Genomic DNA, 24,606 nt, shown 5'->3' on the forward strand with positions numbered 1-24,606 from the left:
CCCCTCCTCCCTCCCCCTCCCCCCCTCCCTCCTCCCCCTCCTCCCCCCTCCCCCTCCCCCTCCCTCTTCCCCCCTCCCCTCCTCCCCCTCTTCCCCCTCCCCCTCCTCCCCTCTTCCCCTCCTCCCCCTCCTCCCCTCCTCCCCCTCCTCCCTCTTCCCTCTTCCCCCTCCCCCTCCTCCCTCTTCCCCCTCCCCCTCCTCCCTCTTCCTCCCTCTTCCCCCTCCTCCCCCCACCCCCCCCGTCTTCCCCACTCCCCCTCCTCCCTCTTCCCCCCTCCCCCTCCCCCCCTCCCCCTCCTCCCTCTTCCCCCCCCCTCCCCCTCCTCCCTCTTCCCCCCCTCCCCCTCCTCCCTCTTCCCCCCCTCCCCCTCCTCCCTCTTCCCCCCCTCCCCCTCCTCCCTCTTCCCCCCCCTCCCTCTTACCCTCTCCCCTCCCCGAGCCCTCATCACGCGCTCCAATCCTTCTTTCCGCCCCGGGGCCCCGGCCTCGGCACCTGGATGAACGCGTTCCCCTGGACGTTTTTGGCGGCCTCGCCGTCACCCTGATGCTGTTGGCTGAGGCGAAGACGGTGACCTGGTCGGCTTTCCGCCCCGTGGCCCGGGCCTCGGCACCTGGATGAATGCGTTCCCCTGGACGCTTTTGGCGGCCTCGGCCGTCACCCCCGATGCCATTGGCCGAGGCGAAGACGGTGACGTGGTCGCGGAAATGAACGGCCTTGAGCAGGTTCGACAGGTTGCGGGCGCGCCAGGAATCCGCTGAACTCGAGGCCCAGGCTTCCCGCGCTGCTAGGCCGCGGCTCCGCGCATCCATTACAATAAAGAGAGATTCCTAAATATTAAAGTTCAGGTTTTTAAGCACCCCATAGCTAAGAAGACAACTGCAGAAAAGAACCTAACGGGGTACACACAGAAAGTGGGAAAAATAAACACACAGAAAGTGGGAAAAATAAATCAATAGTTAGGAATCAAGATGATGGCCACTCACCTCAGCTCAGAAGGGCTAGGCCTGCCCACACGCAATGAAACGCCCCCCGTGATGCACCGATTGGTCAACCATCAGGTTAATCCCCTGTACGATTGGTCAACCATCACGTCACTCAACGCTAATGAGCGGAATGTTGCCGTTTTTTGAAACTTTTTTGTATATTGTCCGAACAATTTTTGTCTGACCAAAAAGTAAATATGCCTATTAGACTCCCCTAATGATAAGCTTTCTTTTGATATAACATGCGTGCAGGTACGCTGTATAACTTTTGAGTGTATAGCGGACAGACAGACAGACAGACAAACAGAGAGACAAACAGACAAACCGCTTTATATATATAGATAGATTCTAATCAATGAAGAGGCTCTAATTTTGTACTTCCCACTAAAAACTGAAGATTTGAATTTGGAGTTAAGGGTTAATCCCGGGTCAAACTGCTGGGTAATTCCTGTCTCAATACATTTCGCTGATGAAACAGGTAAACAAATGAAAAACTGGGCACGATAATAACTCGGAGCCAGGAAGAGAGCGGGGGCAGGGGCGGCGGGAGGATATGCAGGTGGGAAACCCGGAAGAGTCGGACATCACAGGGGGAGTCGGACATCGAGGGCGGAGTCGGACATCGCGGGGGGGAGTCGGACATCGCGGTGGGGGGGGGGGAATCGGACATCGCGGGAGGGAGTTGGACATCGCGAGTGAATCGGACATCGCGGGGGAGCCTTGCATCTTCCCCATGGGTAAAGGGTTAAATTTCCATTGTGGTTCTCCTGATTGCTGTATCTTTGGTGGAAGAACTGTGGAAATGCCAGAGAAACGATGTTTATGCCGTTTCTCTGGGGTTTCCACGATTCCTCCCACAAAGTTACGGTGGAGAATTGGGAGAACTCAACAGAAATGAATGCTGTAAGTGTCTACTTTTCTGCAGTTGTTGTATTAAAATCTCACTGAAAAGTGATCACCCAAAACTCCAAGCAGATTTGAGGTAGGTAGAATAACCTCATATTTGCGACTGAAACATGTAAAATGTAAATGACCTGTGTAACTCATTCATTAAATATTTCCGTACCCCATCCCCTCTTAAATATCAATTTGGGATAGTCATACATTTAAAATATTGAGTTCTGAATGAATCATCTATTAACCAAATGAAATGATTGACTATAAACCATCAACTGTGAAATTCAATGGGAAATCTAAATAATCACTTTAGTTTCCTGATGCAGTATGACTGCAAATAACAGAAAATGCTGGAAAAACTCAGCAGGTCAGGCAACATCCGTGGAGAGAAATTTGAGTTGACGTTTCGGGTCGAAACCCTTTTTGACTGCAGTCGCTACGTGTTTCACCTTCCTACCATTTATCATGGTGTGTTCTGCCTTTCTCCAGTTGTGTCATGACTAAGAATTTGGCTGATACAGTTTTCCATGTTACTGCTGATCGAATCAAGGTTGTTCAGTTAGTGGATCTGATCCAGCAGAGCAAGTCTCTCACAAACTGTACAGCCCAGGCCAGAAAAGTTAATTCAAGCATTTTCGCTGCCAGCAACTATCTTCTCAGCACCTGCTCAGTGGATGTTTCCTTTGCCAGCTTCCCTACAGACTACCTTGGATCATTTCCCCATTCACAAGGCTTTAGTATATACATGGCAAGGGGCTGCAGTTTTGCAAGTAGCTATGTATGTAAGACAGTCTATCATAGTACTCCACTCTACAGTGGAAAGGACACAAGATGGGTTCACATAAATAAGGTCCTTCAAACCAGTTAATCGCATCCTCCCAGAATATGGATTCTACTGTCTTCCCATTTCAGACAGAACCTTGGTTTAAAATTTTTTATCAGAAATGATCATTTATCTTTTTGTCTATATGAGGCTAACCTAAAACATAGAAGATAGGAGCAGGAGTAGGCCATTCGGCCCCTCGGGCCTGCTCCGCCATTCAATGCGATCATGGCTGATCATCCAAATTCAGTACCCGGTCCCTGCTTTCTCCCCATACCCCTTGATCCCTTTAGCCTTAAGAAATATATCCAACTCATTCTTGAATATATTTAATATATTGGCCTCTACTGCCTTCTGTGGTAGAGAATTCCAGAGGTTCACCACTCTCTGGGTGAAGAAATTCTTCCTCATTTCTGTCCTAAATGGCTTACCCCTTAACTTTAGACTGTGACCCCTGGTTCTGGACTCCCCGACCATCGGGAACATCCTTCCTGCATCTAGTCTGTCCAGTCCTGTCAGAATTTTATAAGTTTCAATGAGATCCCCTCTCATTCTTCTAAACTCCAGCGAGTACAAGCCCAATCTATCCAATCTCTCCTCATACGTCATTCCTGCCATCCCATGTATCAGCCTGGTGACTCTTCGCTGAACTCCTTCCATGGCAAGTACATCCTTCCTCAGATAAGGCGACCAAAACTGCACACAATACTCAAGGTGTGGTCTCACCAAGGCCCTGTATAACTGCAGCAAGACATCCTTATTCCTGTACTCAAACCCTCTCGCTACGAAGGCCAACATACCATTTGCCTTCTTAACCGCCTGCTGCACCTGCATGCTTACCTTCAGCGACTGGTGCACAAGGACACCCAGGTCTCGTTGCACTTCCCTTTCTCTCAATCTATTGCCATTCAGATAATAATCTGCCTTCCTGTTTTTGCCACCAAAGTGGATAACCTCGCATTTATCCACGTTATATTGCATCTGCCATGCTTTTGCCCAATCACCCAACCTGTCCAAATCATCCTGGAGTTTCTCGGTATCCTCCTCACAGCACACATGCCCACCCAGCTTTGTGTCGTCTGCAAATTTGGAGATATTACATCTAGTTCCCTTGTCTGGATCATTAATATATATTGTGAAGAGCTGGGGTCCAAGGACCGATCCCTGCGGTACCCCACTAGTCACTGCCTGCCACTCGGAAAAAGACCCGTTTATTCCAACTCTTTGCTTTCTGTCTGCCAACCAGTTCCCTATCCAAGTCAATACCATGCCCTCAATCCCATGTGCCTTAACTTTACACGCTAATCTCTGTGTGCCCACCTTTACTGCAACACAATACCAAATTATTGCTAATATTTCTTACTAACAGGCTACTTGATCCCCCGTGGTGTTGCACACAGCAACTCAAGAAACTGCTAGAAGCTAAAGAAAAAGTATTATTCAATATATCCTGGGAAACTATATCCACTAGACAATCCAAATTCAGCTCACAGCTTCAGAGCTCTGAGCAAGTCCTGGGGCAGGGTTTTGGGAGAGGCTGTGGCCTTCAAGTAAAAACTTTATTGAAGGTATTAAAAGATACAAAAGACAATTCAATGGATACATTTAATCACATTATTGTGAAATACACTTTTAAAACATTACATTTTGCTTAAACATTTATTTTGGACATTACAAATTTTAGTTACTGAGGAAAGAAAAGTGAATGACAAAAAAATCAGAAACCATTTTAAAAGTTGGGGAGACCCAGTGGTCAGATTGCACAAAGTTACAAGTTCACATTTCCCATTATAAATGTGGATATAAACATTTATAATGGAAAAAATTTACACCTAAAGTATGACAAAAACATGACAACCGGAAATTAACTTGCACAGACAGGAAGTGCATACGCACACACAAGTTTTATTTATGGACAGATATGTAGAAAATATATCTTTACAGAAAAATATTTTAAAATATAGGAAGCTCATAAGTATTTTCTTCCATTCCCTCAGGGTATTCGTGGTGGTGTTGGTGCGCCTGGTCTGCCTGGTTCTATGGTGAGTGACATTTAATTATTCATCATGTAGTTAGATATAATGCCTGTTCCGCTATTATTTCCTCCCTGTTTGCCTTGGTTTATAAACATTAGCTTCAAGCCAATGGCTTAGTACGTCAAGGCACTTTAGGGTAAAAACCAAAAATGGTTTGGGCCTCCTGACATCGGCTTTGGGCGGGCACACGGCCACTCCCTGACTTTATGGCCGTTTCAGACAGAGGTTGATGAGCACTGCCCCCCGTTCCGTCCAGAATTCTCGGCATGAACCTTTGTCACTTTCTTGATCCAGATGTTGGAGCATCAGTCTGCTGCACCATCTTTAGAAACAGCCAAAAAGTAACAATGGCTGGACTTTTCCCCTAAAAGAACAGGTGGGTTTGGAGTGTGGGGGCAATTAAATTGTTAAAAATGGGATTCCCGACCTGATCCTGCCTCCAACCCGCCCACATCCGGTTTTGCCGGAGGCGGGATGGGGGGCCAGGGGTGGGGGGCGGTTGACTAACCCACTCCCAGGGATCGGTACCTTAATTTAAATATTGTAACAAGGCTGGAAGCCTCTTTTTTCCTGTCCATTTTGTGTTTAACTGCCTGTGGACAGGTTTCACAGGCAATTCGTGAAACCCGGCAGTTAAACAGAGGTGAGGACTGCTGCATCCAGGAGGTAAGTGGATTTATACCAACTCCTGGATCCAAGGTCCCTGCCTAACCCACCGCCCGCGATCGGAGACCCCACCACAAGGCCTCCAATCACCTCCCCTCGCTTCTGAGGTCTACCTGCCTGCGGGCGGGAATCCGAGGCCTCACATTCAAATCAGGCCCTGCCATTAAAGTCGGCAGTGTCTGCGGGAAACCCGGCCTCCCGGGTTTCCTGCCCGCCTTGGAGGCCCCCCGCCCCCAACCCACCTCCCTTGAGAATATTCTGGCCAATGTGTATTCCCCTTCAATAACCAATACAAAATACAAATTTTACTGGATTTGCACATAATCTAGAATGAAATGTGGACACAGCCTGCCCCAGACCTGTAACAAGTGATTACATTGCTTTCCCCAGTGCTAAATCCTGCAATTGTTTGCTTTCTCTGAGTATAGTAAGCTGAAATACCCAAAAGCCCCAGGGACTCAGTAGCAGCACTCTTCATTAGTGCAGTTCCTAAAATGTGTTTAGGTAACATTAGGTGAGACTTAAGTTTGCCTATTTCACAACATTTTTGGGCACCCATGATTTAATGATCTTTGTCAGCTGTTTCTTGTCTTGTCACAACATTGTGTTCACCTTTGAAGGCCTCCTAGGTTGCCATGACATTTTTTTGTCTTGCAGAAAGTACAAGCTGTTTAGATTCAGGCTACTTCCCAACACTCTTTCCGTGTGCCAACCAGCTTCTATAGGCAAGTCCACACTTCCTCTGAACTGACACTAGACCTCATATGTGAAATCAATGGACTAGAATGCTGCAGGATGAACAATTAACCTTTATTTTGTTGGGCTGTGCCCCAGAAATAGTCTGGGATTCCCTCTACACTCTACTGATTCTCCATTAGATAAATACACACCATGCTGACAGACCATGCAATTCAGGCTAAAGCCACTCATTTGCATTTAAGAGAAGCAAAAAATGTCAGCAGATTAAAATAACAATACAATTCTTAACCCTCACTGGTGCTGTGAAGCCATTTGCTAGTATCTAAATAACAGTCCTTCAATGAGCTTTTTAAGTTTTCATACACTTCTGTTCTATCTCGACGCAGTGATCTGTATACTTAGTTGAACTGGGTGAACTGAACCCAAGAAACTACACCTATATATGTGCTGGGCAGCTTCTCACACCTTATAGACAAAAAAGGATGTAATTTAAAACTTATAGATCCCATCTGTCTCAAGTAATTGATATCACTAAGGATGAGCTCTCAGTTCCTCTATCTATCCTGTGATGAGCTGGATAATATCTGGTTGCAAACGGCATTGAAGGTGAAAGGACAAGTATGGACCAAGATGATAATTCTTGGTTTATAAATAATAAAACTGTCATAGATATTAGGCCATATACTAGAACTATGAATCTTCCATGTTTCTTAGCTACTGATGTCATAACAACCTAGGTGGCCTAAATAAGTAAGCACAAGATATACTGAGCAGAAGACTATTGTGTAACAGAATAGCTGAGCTAGTTTTGATTGCCATTTTCTATACGTGGCTTCAATTCTCTTTATTAAAGCAGGTTGCTAACAACCTTACCAAAAACAAAGATAGCCTTGTGTTTTAATGAGTTTGATGTTCACGGTTAAAGATCGGAAATAAACCTTTTTGTTTAAACATCTTTCTGGTGTAGTGCTATTAAGAATCAAGTAACAATCAATTCCTAAGTAACCTGATCCAAAGTGTGCATGGGCTTTACCATTAAGCCACACTTATCCCATCACATTGTACAACAGAATTATTCTAGTTTGATTTTACATTATATGTCACTTTCTTATACGTGTACTTATGGAACATCACCTTTTGAAAACATTGTGAGGGATTTTCGACTGCTGCCCAAAACGGGCGCAAAGTGGCGAGAGTGCCCACACTGCCCGCCTCAAGCTGGAGTCAGGAGGCCCAAACTCTTATAATCCATTTACAACTCTTTTAACTCTTTTAACATGACAGTACTTGTTTGTCATTATTGCAGTAAGATATAAGTGTGTTTTTTATAGGGTCCTATCGGTTTAATGGGTGCCTCAGGTTTCCCGGGTCAGCCTGGTTTTAAGGTAATTATAAAGACCTGTTACTAACTCTCCTCATTGGAGCTGTACAGATTGCTCATTCTAACAAATCTCCTCAGTCCTTGTACTTTCTCTGTCCTGCCCTCCTCTTCTTGCATGGACACATACCCACTCTAAGAAGCTGCTCCTAAAAAAGCTTTTGCAAATATATCTAAAATGTGATGTACATAGGATTACAGAAACATTTTAACACACTGTGCTTCTGCAAACACTTATCTGTGCTAGACTATGAAAGATGCACACTGTTTAATATTCTTAATTTCCAATCATGATTGTGTTGAGAGTCTGAAATCACATCTACATTACTGATGTTTGAAATTCAATGCTAAATGTGTGGATACAAAGAGGGATGGAAAGGACTGCTGCAAAATATTTTTCTGAAAGGGAGATGTATGGAATGATGATTTAATTCAGGGATTACATGGTAGCATTTGTTACAGAGGAAGTAATTTTCCTGGCTGACTTTTGTTTTCCCTGCCAGACAATTTCAGTGAATGTTTCCCAACAATGATACTTTTTGCTGCATTTTGGAAAAGGTCGGTGATTTTTTTTTTAGTTGTAAGTATCAGCTTGGCTCCGTTGGTAGCACTTCTGCCTCAGGAGTGGTTGAATCGGTTGGTTGTGGATTGGAACCTTACTCCAGGACTTGAGCATATAACCTAGGCTGACACTCCACTGCAGTACTGAGGGAGCGCTGCACTGTTAGATGTGTCGCCCTTCAGAGGAAATGTTGAACTGAGGCCCAGTCTGCCTGTTTTTGTGGTTGACCTCTCCATTCTTCTCCAATGCCTCTCCACCGTCGTCAAGCTGGGTGGGACTGCACTCGCCTGGTTCCATTCTTGTCTATCTAATCGTAGCCAGAGAATCACCTGCAACGGCTTGTCTTTCTGCTCCCACATCGTTACCTCTGGTGTCCGCCAAGGATCTATCCTTAGCCCCCTCCTATTTCTCGTCTACATGATGCCCCTTGGTGACATCATCCGAAAAAGCAGCATCAGTTTCCATATGTACACTGATCACACCCAGCTTTACCTCACTACCACTTCTCTCGACCTCTCCACGGTCTCTATATGTCCAGTTCTGGATGAGCAGAAATTTTCTCCAATTAAATATTGGGAAGACCAAAGCCATTGTTTTCGGTCCCTGCCACAAACTCCGTTCCCTAGCCACTGACTCCATCCCTCTCCCTAACATCTGTCTGAGGCTGAACCACACTGTTGGCAACCTTGGTGTCATATTTGACCCTGAAATGAGCTTCTGACCACATAGCCGCAGCATAACTAAGACTGCCTATTTCCACCTCCGTAACATTGCCCATCTCTGCTGTAGGGGGTGGTATGTGGGTGTTGTTTGTCAGCTTCACCTCTGACTCCTTTGAGCGGTTCGAATCGCTACCACTCCCTTTTGTTCTACACTTTGGACTTATTTGGGGGTCGTAATAAACTTGCAACAGACACCTGGGTTAGTCAAAAAGAATTCAGATCTTTATTTTGAGACAGGAAAATATACAATACAATAAAACTTACACTTTAAAGGGGTGGGGAACACACAGAATAAGCAAGGGAGAATTACAATGTACAAAATCCCTTTCCCTCCCAACCCCACTACACTAGCTAGGCTGGAATCCAGAGGACCAGGAAATGCTCACCAAAATGACTTTCTTGACAGTTGTAGAGGTTCACGATTTCGGGGTTCTCTTTAGTTGTGGCGGTTGGGCCTGCCGTACCTCGGACGTGGTAGAAGACTGCACCTGCGTTGGGTCTTCAGTTGGGTTTGGTCCGCTGATGCGGTTAGTTGCGCTGTTGGATCTATTGGGTAAGTACCCAATTTTCTTTGGTTAGGGCTAGTTTTAGAGTCTTTTGTGTCCAAATCTTACCCAGGGGTAAGTCAGGCTAGCCTGTAGAGTGGAAACAAGTCTTTGGTTCATGAGTTTTTTGGCGGTTTGTTCCTTGTTGGTCGCGGTGGCCTAATATTACCTGGTTGATGGTAATATTGGCGGGTGTTGGTTTCTGTAGGTCTTTGGTTGGCGCGATCTCTGTTTCTTCTTTCTTCCTTCGAGTCTCCGATGATGATCTCTCTCTTGAGCTGGTTGGCTGAACTTGAAATCGGACTGACTGTCCGTTTGAACTGTCTCACTGTCTCGCTGTTGTCTCTTGTCTTGACTGTACTGCACTGCTGAACTGAAAAGGCAGGCCTCAATTATACTAATTTGGGACCTGGCTTATCTGACCGCCAAATCTCAGTTTCCTTTGTTAAATTTGGCGGGCTCGTTATTTTTAAAGTCTTTTAAAACTTTAACGAGCTTCGGGGATGGCCCATCCAAACTTAACGAGTTTAGGGGATGGTTCATCTAGACTTAATCGGCCTTTAACTGGTTTCGGGATTGCCTTGAAACCAGTTTTAAAATGCAAAACGTTTGTCAATCTCTTTAATTGACTTTGGACTGTGGTTTGTTTATGGTGACCTGTAGGGCTAATGTTCTTTCTTTTGTATGGCTGGGGACATGTCCTGTTTACTCGATACCTGGCTCTGCGACTTCTTGGTGGGAAAACAGGCTTCATTGTCCTTATGTAAAACTGGGGCGGCCCTGGACATTCCTTAGACAGTCCAATATCCAAACCTCGGGGGCCCACCCCGCCTCCCCGTTGTTCCAGCTTTTTGCAAGCCTGAACATGTCTTTTAAACCAGCCAAACTTCCTGGGATTTTTATTTTAAATCCCTCTTGCCCAATAACCTTAAACAGTCCAAAAAGGTCTCTTCCTTAAATTAACTCTTTGAAATCTTCTGTTTGGCCCAACCACACGTTTACCCCTTTTCCAGATTCCTTCTGTGACGTTCCCAAAATCATTTTAAAATGACTTTCCTTGTGTTCTGGGGTTGTGCAGAAATTTTCAAACCTTACACTGCCCTTGCCTCAGCTCATCCGCTGCTGAAACCCTCATCTATGCCTTTTTTATCTCTAGACTTGACTATTCCAACGCACTCCTGGCTGGCCTCCCACATTCTACCCTACGTAAACTTGAGGTGATCCAAAACTTGGCTGCTCGTGTCCTAACTCGCACCAGGTCCTGTTCACCCATCACCCCTGTGATCGCTGACCTACACTGGCTCCCGGTTAAGCAACGCCTCGATTTCAAAATTCTCATCCTTGTTTTCAAATCCCTCCATGGCCTCACCCCCTCCCTATCTCTGTAATCTCCTCTGTCTTGTTTTGCACACTTTGTACAAAAATAATAAATTGCAGGACAACGGAGTATTACAGTTTAAACTATTTTAATGAAGCATTAGGTCTGATCTGACTCACAACAGTGCAGCACCATGTGGACAAGATGGAGTCAGGACCCCTGGGTCTTCTAAACAATAGCAGTCCTTACAGATGCCTGCAGGCCAATGACAACTCAGCATGTGATCACATGTGAATATAATAGGTATTCCTTACAGATGCCTGCGGGCCAATGATAAATCAATATGCAAATGTTACATCCCCTCTCTTTTAAAAGAAAAATGTTATGCATTACTTTTGAACCTTTCTTCTACCTAATGTTCTCGGTAGCATAAACATATAAGTAAACTCAACATTTAACTAGCACTGAAAACATCTCAACGTTTCAATAACGATGTACAGTTATTTTTTTAGGGCAGCGATCCGCCTACACCCTTTGACAGTTCACAAGTCAAGGATAACTCTAGGCTTGACTTCTCGTCCCGACCTTGTGTGGTATGGAACTGAGCATGCTCCTGAATCGGTCAACAAATCAGGTTCAGGTTTAGGTTCAGGTAAGTATGATGTGTTTTGTGTATTGCTCTGTTCATCACACTCTGTTGCACTGATCCTCTCGTCGGAATGACGTTGTTCCTTGGTGTTCAGGAGGTGCCTGCGATTGCGGCAGTACACCTGTCCTTCTGGGGTGCGGACGTGATAAGATTGCTCCGTGTCAGCTGGCTGGATGACGACTGCAGGCTTCCAGTAGTCATGCTCCTGGATTCTGACGGATTCTCCATTGTGCAGCGGCAGCAGTAGTCTAGCTGACCTGTCATAGTATCTCTTTTGGTGTTGCTGTCTCTGTACACGTTTTGTATGCACTTGCTTGCAGCTGACGACCTCTGGCTGCAGCTGCTGGTTGGTGCTTGGAAGGATTGAGCGAAGTCTGCGGCTCATCAACAGCTGTGCTGGTGACTTGAAGTTGTCAACCGGAGTGTTGCGGTACTCAAGGAGACTGATGTAGGGGTCTCTTTTGTCCACTTTGGCTTTGTCCATGAGTGTTTTTGCAATCTGGACAGTTTTTTCAGCAAGGCCATTACTTTGAGGGTAATGTGGGCTTGATGTGACGTGCGAAATCCCATGCCTTGGCAAACGACTCAAACTCTTTTGATTTGTATTGGGGGCCATTGTCTGAGACTAAAGTTTCTACCATGCCATGTCTGGCAAAGGCTGCCTTTAGCTTGTGGATCACAGCTGCAGATGTGGTGCTGTGAAGCTTGTCCAGTTCAAAAAATCTGCTGTAGTAATCAACAGTCACTATGTAGTCCTCGTTCCATGTGAACAGATCCGTTGCTGCGACCTGTCAGGGCCTGTCTGGGATACGATGAGGTATCATGGGCTCTTTGACATTTGATGGGCGGCGTTCTAGACAAATGGAACATTTTCCGACAGTGTCCTCAATGTGTTTGCACATTCCGGGCCAAAACATAATGTCACGTGCTCTTTGTTTGCATTTTTCCATGCCCATATGTCCAGCATGAATTTTTGTCAACAGCTCTTTTCTGAGACTGGTAGGAATGATGATTTTCTCCCCTTTGAAGACGATTCCGTTGATTTGTGACATTTCGTCTCTGTGGTTCCAGAATTCAGAAATGCTCTGAGGGCATTTCCTCCTTTCCTCAGGCCATCCCTCATGTATGACTTTGCTCAGCAGTGTGAGTTGTGCATCTTTCTCTGTTCCTGCTCGGATCTCCTTCAGTTTTGAGTCACTCACAGGTAAGCTGTTGTACACCATGTGCACCTGCACATCCATGCCTTCACTGAGGCTGCTGTCCTGGTAGCTAAGAGACTTTCTGGAGAGCGTGTCTGTGACAGGAATGTCTTTGCCTGGATGGTGAATGATTGTGAAGTCATACTTCTGTAGCTGAAGGATCATTCTCTGTAGCCTTGGTGGGGCTGCGGCTAGTGGTTTCCTCATGATCGACTCGAGGGGCTTGTGGTCGGATTCCACAATGACTTGTCGGCCATAGACGTACTGGTGGAAACGCTTACATCCAAACAGAATTGCATATAGCTCTTTCTCGATTTGAGCATAGTTGATTTCACTGTCTGTGAGAGATCTGGAAGCGTAGCCGATGGGCTTTCCTTCTTGTAGTAATACTGCACCTAGTCCGTACTTTGACGCGTCCACTTGTAGTCTGAGCTCTTTGTTGGGGTCGAAGTAGGCAAGAACTGGTCCTGGTTCTCTGGTGATTAGGTTTTTCATTTTCTGAAATGCGGTGTCATGTTGTTTGTCCCACAGGAACTCATTGGATTGTTTGAGCAACTGACGCATGGGTGCGTTGATTTCGTAGAGGCTCGGGGCAAACTTGGCTAAGTAGTTAACCATGCCTAGTACTGTCTCTAGCTCTGCGCGGTTCTTCGGCGGCTCCATCTTCTTGATGGCGGAGATTTTCTCTGGATCTGGCTTAATGCCATCAGTTGAGAGGCGATGCCCGAAATAACTGATCTCGGTGGATCCGATTATGCTTTTCTCGGGGTTGAGTCGGATACCTTTCTCCCGTGATCTTTATAGCATCGCACAAAGGTTCCTGTCATGTTCCTCTCTATTCCTGCCATAGATGAGGATGTCATCTACGATTGCGACTACTCCGTCGAGGCCTTCATAGGTTTTGTCGCTCTTCCGCTGGAATTCATCCTGAGCTGAGATAAGACCAAATGGTAAATGCAGAAATCGGTAGCATCCAAATGGTGTGTTGAATGTTGTTAGCTTAGATGACTCTTCCGTGAGCTTGATAGTCCAGTATCCTGATCGTGCGTCCATTACACTGAAGTAACGTGCTCCTACTAGCTTGGGTGTGATGTCATCTAGCGTTGGTAGAGGGTAGTGAGGGCGTTTGATAGCCTTGTTCAAATCTCTGGGGTCGAGAGAGACTCTGAGCTTGCCTCTACGTGGTTTCTCAACCACTACTAACGCGTTGACCCACTCTGTCGGTTCTGTTTCCCGGACGATGATTTCTGTATTCTCCATGCTCTGCAGCTCCTCCTTCAGGCGACTACGTAGAGCAAGGGATATCCTTCTCGGTGGGCAAACCACAGGGGTTGCTGCTGGGTCAAGGTGAATAGTGCATTCACCTGGGAATAGTCCGATTCCTTTGAAAATGTCAGCAAACTCCTCCATGACTGTCTGCTTCTCAACTGGTGCTGTCAATGATAGCACTAGCTTGACGATGTCCATGTCCAAACATGCCTTTAGACCTAGCACTGGAGGTGCTTGAGCGTCAACAATGTAAAAGTTCAACATCACGTCGCTTTCTTTGTACTTACATTTCATCACGCCTGTGCCTTTTACAATGAGCTGCTCACCCCCATAGCCGGTCAGTCTGCGTGAGGTGGGCTGTAGCTCACACTCATCCTTCAAGCTGTGATACTCACTCAGAGGAATTACATTAACCTGAGATCCAGTGTCTAGTTTAAACTTAAGCTCTTTGCCCTGTTTTCCTATCTCAATATCGGCAAAAGCTTGCTCAGTCTCTGAAATCTGTTTTTTCTGTGACACAGAATCAATAAACAGTTCCTCTGCATTTGGCTCTCTATCTGGCATTTGGCTGTACTCACTATGTGTACTGCTTTTCCGAAAACAGGCTTGCAAACTTTAGCAAAGTGGTTCCATTTACCACATTTAGTACATTGCCTTCCTTTGGCAGGGCAGTACTCCTTTTCTCCATGCCAGTTGTTTCCACAATATCCACAGTTTTTGAAGCGTTTTATGTCTGTCGCCCATTTTTAGAACTCTGACTGTTCTTTCTGTTCTGAAACACGCTCTCTGGGCAGTGTTCTTTTGTGTGTGTCTATTAACTGTGTGCACTGTCTGTTCACGCGAGCTGTTCGTGGCGCCGGTTATGGTTTTCAGCTGTGCTTGGGCTATCTCGTGCGATCTAGCTATGTCCATAGCTTTGTTCAGCGTTAGCCCGGACCCAACATTCAAAAGTTTCTCTCTCACTTTAGCTGAATGTATTCCAAACACGATGCGGTCTCTGACCATCTCATGTTTATCTGCATATACACAGTCTTTTACCAGCAGTTTTAACTCAGTCACGAACTGTTCAAACGACTCACTAGCTCCTTGTACTTTCTCCTGAAACTTGTACCTAGTGAATATCGTATTTGTCTTGGGCATCACATATGATTCAAAACGGTCAAAATAACTATTCAGTACCTTTGCTTCAACCGCAGTGAGAGACCATGCGTTAAAAATGTCTCTCCCTTTTTCTCCGATCCACAGGAGTAGGTAGCTGCATCTTTCTTCCTCCCCTTTGCTTTTCAACGGACCCGAGAACATTAACTCCACATGTTGCTTGAACTTGCACCATTCTCTATGTAAGTTCAAAGATTCCCAATTCATTCGGAGTAAGGGAGCTCCAACGATGTCCATTTCAAATTCCTGTTCTGACACCATGTCTTGTTTTGCACACTTTGTACAAAAATAATAAATTGCAGGACAACGGAGTATTACAATTTAAACTATTTTAATGAAGCATTAGGTCTGATCTGACTCACAACAGTGCAGCACCGTATGGACAAGATGGAGTCAGGACCCCTTGGTCTTCTAAACAATAGCAGTCCTTACAGATGCCTGCAGGCCAATGACAACTCAGCATGTGATCACATGTGAATATAATAGGTATTCCTTACAGATGCCTGCGGGCCAATGATAAATCAATATGCAAATGTTACATCCTCCAGCCCCACAACCCCCCTGAGATATCTACGCTCCCCTAATTCTGCCCTCTTGAGCATCCCCGATTATAATCACTCAACCATTGGTGGCCGTGCCTTCTGTTGCCTAGGCCCTAAGCTCTGGCATTTCCTGCCTAAACCTCTCTGCCTCGCTACCTCTCTTTCCTCCTTTAAGACGGTCCTTAAAACATAGCTCTTTGACCAAGCTTTTAGTCACCTGCCCTAATTTCTCCTTATGTACCTCAGTGTCAATTTTTTTGTCTTATAATACTCCTGTGAAGTGTCTTGGGACGTTTTACTACGTTAAAGGTGCTATATAAATACAAGTTGTTGTTGTTGTTCAGGAAGACAATAACTGCAAAGCAACACTACCAAAAATAGATTAATTAGGCATTCATCCAGTGGCTCTTTGTGGGATTTTGCTGTATGCAAATTGACTACTACATTTGTCTCCATAAAAACAGAAACTGCGCTCTATAAGTAAATCCTTAGCATATTTCTGAGAGATGTGAAAAGATCCTAAATAAGTGCGAGACATTTGTTCTAGAGCATTATTAATTTATCTTTTGGCTGATTTTGACCTTTGTTACCAACTGTAGTCAACTGTAATATTTTGACATTGAGATTACAACAGCCTCAGAGAAACCTACAGTTCAGCTATAATGTTTGGTTTCCAGTGACGTAAAGTAGTTGCAGCTTTGTATTGAAGCAAACTGTGGACTATAACTTGGGAACAAAGCTAGCCAGATGGAATTTTGGCAAGTAGTGTGAAACCACCTTGAGGACCACTTTGGCTTCGTAGCAGCTGTAGCATAGCAGCATTCTAAAAAGCAAACTTTAAACTTTATGTTTATTGTGAGGAAGCACGCTAGTGATCTGTTGCTTTTTTGATAACATTCATTTAATTTACATTTAGATGCCAGTGACCTTTGCCTGACCAGAAAGTGACGTAGGGTACTTGTGCACTGCCAGCACTACGTTACTCTTAAGCAGATACCAGTCTCAAACTGGCACTGAAGTGTAACAGTGCATTTAATGAACATCAATGGCAGGGATGACTTTACCAGAATTAGCAAAAATTCCAATAAATTCCTCTAGTTAGAGTCATCGTGCTTCCACTCAAACACAACCTGATTTTAACCCAGCCTACACGGTGGGAATGATGCAGGCTGGGTGTTAGGTAGGACCTAATTAAAAGGTGAAAATTGCGGCCCGATGATGTCAGGCTCATAGGACCTGGCAGAGAGGCCGGGAGAGGCCAACAGAAGTATTTAAATTGATCTTTTCTTGTGATTCTTTGTAGGGCAGGAGAAGCAGGAGTGCTTTCCTGGGTCCCACAAGGAGTTCTTGGGCCTCCCCAGCGCCAGCTTGTCCTCCCCCTCCCAGTGCCAGCATTGTCTGTGGAAACACCTCCCGGCAGTAACTTCGTGCTGGGAACTGTTCCCTTGGGGCCCGGAGTCCTCAGGCTCCCGTCTCAATTTCTGCTCTGGCCACGTCACTCCCACAGGAGACAGTACTACATTATTTAAATGAGGCCAGGGAGTTAAAATAGCCCAGGCCTCAGGCTGAAGTCTCCACGGCGTTTTCCTCTTGCTTCACACCCCACCCCACCCTGAACATGCTCCATGTTAAAATCGTACATACAGATACTGATGTTTATGCATTTTATACTGCTGCCAGTTTTGAATTAAATGAAAAGAATGGTACATGATGATGTTTGTTCTTGGTTAGTTCCTGAAGAGCTGCATTACAATGCACATGACCATATCATCTATTCCTTAAATGTAATCAGCATGAGTTTAGATATTCCAGGAATTTCATCTCACACTTGGGATTGAAGTTCCTGCATTATATTGTTCAATTCCAGCTAAAAAAATAAAATTTATTCCCCCACTAAAGCAACACGAATATTTCCCACTAAAGCATACCATTACAGATAAAATGTAACTTTTATTGGCAATGTGTATTCAACTAGTGCAGGATAATTTAGTTTGGTATTCTGCTCCGACTAAAAATAGTCCAAATCAAGTGTATTTCCTTTTGTATTACAATAATTTGAATGGTTTAGGATGTAGTGAAAAAAATGTCAGTGACAGTTGCTCTTCAGGTACTTACCTAACCCAACATAGCGAGGAGGGAAGCCTCAGGCTATAGGATGATATCGACAGGTTGGTCAGATGGGCAGAACAGTGGCAAATGGAATTTAACCCTGAAAAGTGTGAGGTGATGCATTTTGGGAGGACTAACAAGGCAAGGGAATACACAATGAATGGCAGGACCCTAGGAAGGACAGAGGATCAGAGGGACCTTGGTGTGCATATACATAGATCCCTGAAGGCAGCAGGACAGGTAGATAAGGTGGTTAAAAAGGCATATGGGATACTTGCCTTCGTTAACCGAGGCATAGAATATAAGAGCAGGGAGGTTCATAACCTCGGCCCCTATTACATTTTTACTTATTTTTTTTAATCCGCACCTTTGTTTCGGTTTCCCCCCCCCCTTTCCTTTTTTTTTCTCTCTCCCACATGGCAGCTGTCTCCCACTCTGCCAGCGCATTTCACACCTAATCTAGAGCCGTCTTTTGTCTCCACTTGTCCTATCACCATCTCGTCTCGTTTTGAATACCTCTTAATGGCTCTTCTCTTTTGTTCTCTCCCAGCCCGGCCTCTTAATCCATTTCATTCCCTGTGCCTCTTTAGTCTTGATAAAGGGTTTTGATCCGAAACGTTGACTCTAATTTCTCTCCACGGATGTTGCCTGGCCTGCTGAGTTTTTCCAGCATTTTCTGTTGTTATTTCGGATTTCCAGCATCTGCAGTATTTTGCTATCGTACGAGGTTATGATGGAGCTGTACAAAATGTTAGTTAGGCCACAGCTGGAATACTGTGTGCAGTTCTGGTCGCCACACTATAGGAAGGATGTGATTGCTTTGGAGAGGGTGCAGAGGAGATTCACCAGGATGTTACCTGGGCTGGAGCGCTTCAGCTATGAAGAGAGACTGGAGAGGCTGGGGTTGTTTTCCTTAGAGCAGAGAAGGCTGAGGGGGGACCTGATTGAGGTGTACAAAATTATGAGGGGCATAGATAGGGTAGATAGAAAAGAACTTTTCCCCTTAGTAGAGGGGTCAATAACCAGGGGGCATAGTTTCAAGGTAAGGGGCAGGAGGTTTAGAGGGGATTTGAGGAAAAACTTTTTCACCCAGAGGGTGGTTAGAATCTGGAACTCACTGTCTGAAAGGGTGGTAGAGACAGGAACCCTCACAGCATTCAAGAAGCATTTAGATGAGCACTTGAAATGCTATAGCATACAAGGCTACGGACCAAGTGCTGGAAAATGGGATTAGAATAGACAGGGCTTGATGGCCGGTGCGGACATGATGGGCCGAACGGCCTCTTTCTGTGCTGTATAACTCTATGGCCTCGATTTTCATTGGGCCGTGAGGCGGGCTTTGAGGCGGGCGGGGGGGTTAAAATCGCAAAACCTGGAGGTCGGGACCCCCCCCCCCAACCTGGTTCCCGCCTCCACGCCATTTTAACATAGGCCTGTCTGATTGACCCGAATCAGTCCCGCCTGCAACAGGCGGGACTGGTCTTTAGGGCCCTTAAAGAGCACTAATTGGCCTTCGTAATCCCATTTTAACAGGCCCTTGCCTGTTTAACCCTTTTCCCACATAAAACACGCCTGGTGGGGATCACGCCTGTGAAACCTAGCGTGAGCACTATTGGCTTGTTGACTATCAGCTGCAGGTCCAACAGTAAAGAGGATATTTGATCAGTCATCATTTGCAGGTGGCAGGACTTTGTTGTCTCAGGTCTGGGGCAACTTTTACCAGGCCTAGCCACACCTGTGGAAGGTTGGAGCCTCACACACATCTCCAGTGTGACCTCCTGGGAAACCCCTCTCGCCACCCTCACTCAGCGCTTCCTCAATGGAGTCATACACCAGAAGCATGGGAGCCATTTATTTCCTTCCCTTCTGGGCATTAGATGAGCTCGAACACCAGCTGCAGCACCAGCAGAACCAGGAAAAACAGCAGCAACAACAGGAGCGCCAGCCTGCTGCTCACCCACCTGAAACTGCACAGGCCAGAAGGGGCCAGCGCTTGGAAGTGGCTTGAGAGCACCTTGCTACACATCAGGAGGCCATGGGGACCCGTATCTGCACTGGCAGTCCTACTCAGAAGGACTTCCATGAAGGTCTGGTTTCTCTGTTCAATAGATGCCCATCGCTCCTCAAGAGATGTCATTCTATTATGAGTACTCACCATGTTTTCCATACCCTGGCGACTTATCTCCTCCATGGAGGTTGCCATCCTTTCCATGGTGATGCGTTCATGCGCCAATGACTCCACAAAAGCTCTGCTCATGTTTGCTATGGACTCCTCCATTCGCTCCACACTCACATCGACCCTGGACACAAAACCTGCCAGAGACTCCTGCATCTGTTCCTGGAGTTCCAGCCCCACTGATCTTATGGATGGACCCAGAGGCAGAGGGTCTACATGCAGCTGAGCCGAGCTGGCAGAGTCCTGCGCCCTCCGACTAGCACTCTCCACTGCTGTCCCTGTCTCCACAATCTGCTGATGCTCACTTGTGAGCTGTGATACACCAGGTAACAACACTACTCTATGTCCCGAAGGTCCCACCGAGGTGTGAGTGTCGGTGCGCTGAATTCAGCTGACGTTGCGCCCTCAGAGGTTGCAGATTCCTCTGAGGAGTCTGGAAGCTGAGGCTCTTCCTCCTGGACAGTGGGGATGGGGGCTCTCGATGGTCCTGTGGGGGAGTGAAGGAAAGAGTTAGAGATGTGAGGTCAAGGTTACATGCATATTGCAGATGATCATAGGTCCATCTGTTATAGCTTCAGAATCATTATCAGCGACTCATGCAATGTCAATGAGAGAGATGGAAAACTATTCTGTCACCAGCTTGCTGTGATGCACCCGTCTGTCCGTCCCCCACTTGCGCTTCATCCTCCAGTCCTACGATCTCCAGGATCGCCTCCTTCCAGGGGGTGAGGTGGGCTACTGATAGTGGCCCTCCTCCTGTCCTCGCTTGTTCTCTTTTATTGTGAGCTCTGTTTTCCTGCACTGCAACCACGTTCTTTGTGTGAGCCCCAAGGAGTTGACTTTACCTGCCACCTGTAGCCACACAGCCTTGGTCTGACTGGGAGGCCTCTTCCTCCCTGAAGAAGGGAACAGGACCTGCCTGTGGGCCCTAGCACCATCCAGCAATGCCTGGAGTGAAGCCTCATCAAATTTGGGGGCAGATCTGGCCCTCCCGCTGACCGTTGCTCCTGTAGGCTCCTGTGCCATCTTAATGGTGAAGTTTGGGAGCCTGCAGAGGAAGCAAGGCTTGCTGTGGACCTTAGAAGCAGCAGCAATGATGATGTCATATTCTGTGACTTTCTGACTGGAAATACTCAATTGCCAAGGCTTCCCACACGCTGGAAATCAATTGGCCAATTGAGTTAAAATTGCATCAGTCTCACAGACCCATTTAGAATCATGTCAGAATCACAAAATTTGGGGAACCCGCCAATTCCCCGCACCTGAGTTAAAATCGACCCCTATGACTCTATGACTATGACTAAAATAATCAGGAGCTCAACATAGAGGATGGGAAGTGTATGGGGAGAAAAACCATAGAAGGGATTTATAACAGTCCATGGATGTGTTTATCAATATCTTAAGTTATATTATGTTGAATTGTTTAATTATTTATCTCTTTATTGTGTTATATAAATGTTCTTTTTATTTCTGTGTGCACAAACAAAATGGCCACTCACTCAGCTTGGAACCAATTGAGTGTTTTTATTGGTCATTTTTTTGTGGTAGTTACTGATTCTGAAGTGGTAGCTTTGAAAAAATAAGCTGAGTGATTTAGTTGCTGCTGTGGTGGTTGCTGGTTGGTGATTGGTAGCTTGTGTGTAATGAATGTGGTTTTTGATTGGTTCACATTTAGGCGCCCAATCTTCAACTGCCAGCAGCAGCCAGCCAGCTACCTTTTTCTGCCCATTTTGAGTGGGCAGCTGTCTGGCGGGCTGTAAAAGAGTCTGGGTCTCCCACTGCTGCTCCTGGTGGTCCAGCTAACTCCCTGCCCATTTAAATGAAGTGGACGGTCATCTCCCGACCTTGATGTTTTAATTTAAATGGTTCCCTACTAGAATAGTACACAGTTTTATTTGTTTCAATTGTACTATGGTTTTTGTGTCAACGTGCCATTTTTCACATTATAGATGCAAAAACTGTAGTATGAATGGGGAGTGAAATAAGTGAAAGAACTATATATTCTATGTTGGGAACTGATGTAAGATTATCTGAAGGTAACATCTGGCTACTTTTCAAATTTCATTCAGTGTTGATGTCTCATCTCGTCTCGCACTAAAATTTTGATTGGCATTTAGATGCCATTGGATGGTGTATGGGGATCTAGTGGTTGTGGCACTGGACTAGAAAGAAATATTCCAAAATTCTCAACAAATATATATTCCATTGAGAAATAAAAACTCCACGGGAAAAGTGATCCATCTGTGACTAACTAAAGAAGTTAAGGATAGTATTAGATTAAAAGAGAAGGCTTATAATGTTGCAAAGAATAGTCGTAAGCCTGAGGATTGGGAAAGCTTTAGAAACCAGCAAAGGATGACCAAAAATTGATAAAAAGGGAGAAAATACAATGAGAGTAAACAAGCAAGAAATATTAAAACAGATTGTAAGAGCTTCTACAAGTATGCATAAAGGAAGGAAATAGCAAAATTAAGTGTTGGTCCCTTAGAGTTAGAGGCTGAGACAGGAGAAATTATAATGGGGAATAAGGAAATGGCAGAGACTTAAAATAAATATTTTGTATCTGTCTTCACAGTGGAAGACGCAAAAAGCATACCAAAAAAAGTAGGGAACCAAGGGGCTAATGAGAATGAGGAACGTGAAGTAATTAACATCAGTAGAGAAAAAGTACTTAAGAAACTAATGGGACTAAAAGCCAACAAATCCCCTGGACCTGATGGTCAACATCCTACAGTTCGAAAAGAGGTGGCTGCAGAGATAGTGAATGCATTGGTTGTGATCTTCCAAAATTCCCTAGATGCTCGAATGGTCCCAGCAGATTGGAAGATAGTAAATGTAACCCCGCTATTCAAGAAAGGAGGGAGAGAGAAAACCGAGAACTACAGGCCAGTTAGCCTGACATCAGTCATCGGAAAAATGCTAGAATCCATTATTAAGGAAGCGACAACAGGGTACTTAGAAAATCAAAATATGATTTGGCAGAGTCAACATGGTTTTATGAAAGGAAAATCATGTGACAAATTTAGAGTTTTTTGAGGATGTAACTAACAGGGTAGATAAAGGGGAACCAGTGGACGTAGTATATTTGGATTTCCAAAGGCATTTGATAAAGTTGCTGCAAGGTAAGGTTACACAAGATCAGGGCTCATGGAGTTCGGGTTAATATATTAGCATGGATAGAGGATTGGTTAACTGACAGAAAACAGAGAGTAGGGATAAACGGATCATTTTCAGGTTGGCAGGCTGTGACAAGTGGGGTGCCACCAGGATCAGTGTTTGGGCCTCAGCTATTTACAATCTATATTAATAACTTAGATGAAAGGACTGAGTGTAATGTATCCATGTTTGCTGACAATACAAAGCTAGATGGGAAAGTAAGCTGTGAGGAGGTCACAAAGAGCCTACAAAAGGATATAGACAGGTTAAGTAAGTGGGCAGTAAGTGGCAGATGGAGTATGATGTGGGGAATTCACTTTGGTAGGAAGAATAGAAAAACAGAATAGTTTTTAAATGGTTAGTCACTGTTTGGGCAACACATGAGTCTACAACCGACCTACTTGATGAAATATTGTTCAGAGAGATTTAGGTGTCCTCATTCAGGAAACACAGAAAGTTGGCATGCAGGTACAGTAAGCAATTAGGAAGGCAAATACCATGTTGGCCTTTATTGCAAGGGGGTTGGAGTACAAGAGTAAGGAAGTCTTGCTACAATTATACAGGGCCTTGGTGAGACCACACCTGGAGTACTGTGCACAGTTTTGGTCTTCTTATCTAAGGAAGGATATACTTGCCTTAGAGGCGGTGTAATGAAGGTTCACTAGATTGATTCCTGGGATGAGAGGGCTGTCCTATGAGGAGAGATTGAGTAGAATGGACCTATACTCTGGAGTTTAGAAGAATGAGAGGTGATCTCATTTAAACATACAAGATTCTGAGGGGGGATTGACAGGATAGATGCTGAGAGAATGTTTCCCCTGGCTGGCGAGTCTAGAACTAGGAGGCATAGTCTCAGGATAAGGGGTCAGCCATTTAAGACTGCGATGAGGAGGAATTTCTTCACTCAGAGGGTTGTGAATCTTTGGAATTCTCTACCCCAAAGGTCTGTGGATGCTGAATCATTGAGTATATTCAAGGCTGAGAGAGATAGATTTTGAACTCTTGAGGAATCAAGGAATATAGGGATCGGGCAGGAAAGTGGAATTAAGATTGAAGATCAGCCATGATCTTATTGAATGGCAGAGCAGGCTCGAAGGGCTGTATGGTCTACTCCTGCTCCTAATTCTTAGGTTCTTGTAACTAGTAATCAGAAGCAAACGGCTTAGTTAACTTTACCACTCTATACTGGATCACCCCAGTGCTGCCCAACTGAGATCAGTTCACTCAGCACAGACTAGGCATTAAACAAGGGACTCTCCTGATCTGCATTACTCAGTGGCCCAGCACAGTGGCCTAGAAATTCCCTTGGGTTTGCGCCCATTTAGGGGCGCAAGAGTGGGTTGCGCCGGAAGTTGCGTCGCCGCTGAAATTAGGTGGGCCTTTAAATCGGCGTAAGCCGGTAGCGCTGCGCCGGCACCGATGACGTCATCGGTGTGCGCAGCGCCCCGGTACCGCCCGAAACCACGCCGATCCCCATCTTCAGTAGCGGCCATTGAGGTTCCTGAAAACTGGCCGGGGAAGGAGGTGCGGGCAGGCGGCCGCCGAAAAAGCGGCTGGCCGCACCTCCGCTTTAAATAGCGCCTCTAAGGCTGCAGCACGGCCAGGTTTTCAAAACGTTGTTAGCGGCCGCCAGGGAAGAGGCGGCCGCTACTGAAGATGGGGATCGGCGTGATTTCGGGCGGTACCGGGGCGCTGCGCACACCGATGACGTCATCGGT

General features: G+C 45.6%; 1 protein-coding gene across 1 annotated transcript in view; it reads left to right on the top strand.

The window, feature by feature from the left end:
- The window catches only part of LOC147120251 (uncharacterized), a 368,220-nt gene that overhangs the window by 250,466 nt on the left and 93,148 nt on the right, over positions 1-24,606 (top strand). Inside the window, exons 17-18 of the mRNA XM_085985896.1 lie at positions 4,702-4,746; positions 7,437-7,490. Of these exons, the coding sequence (XP_085842022.1) occupies positions 4,702-4,746; positions 7,437-7,490 (99 nt within the window). The remainder of the gene's footprint in view (positions 1-4,701; positions 4,747-7,436; positions 7,491-24,606) is intronic.

The sequence above is a fragment of the Somniosus microcephalus genome, chromosome 4 (assembly GCF_052327205.1).
Source record: "Somniosus microcephalus isolate GS21.2 chromosome 4, FLI_Smic_1.0, whole genome shotgun sequence".
Lineage (NCBI taxonomy): Eukaryota > Metazoa > Chordata > Chondrichthyes > Squaliformes > Somniosidae > Somniosus > Somniosus microcephalus.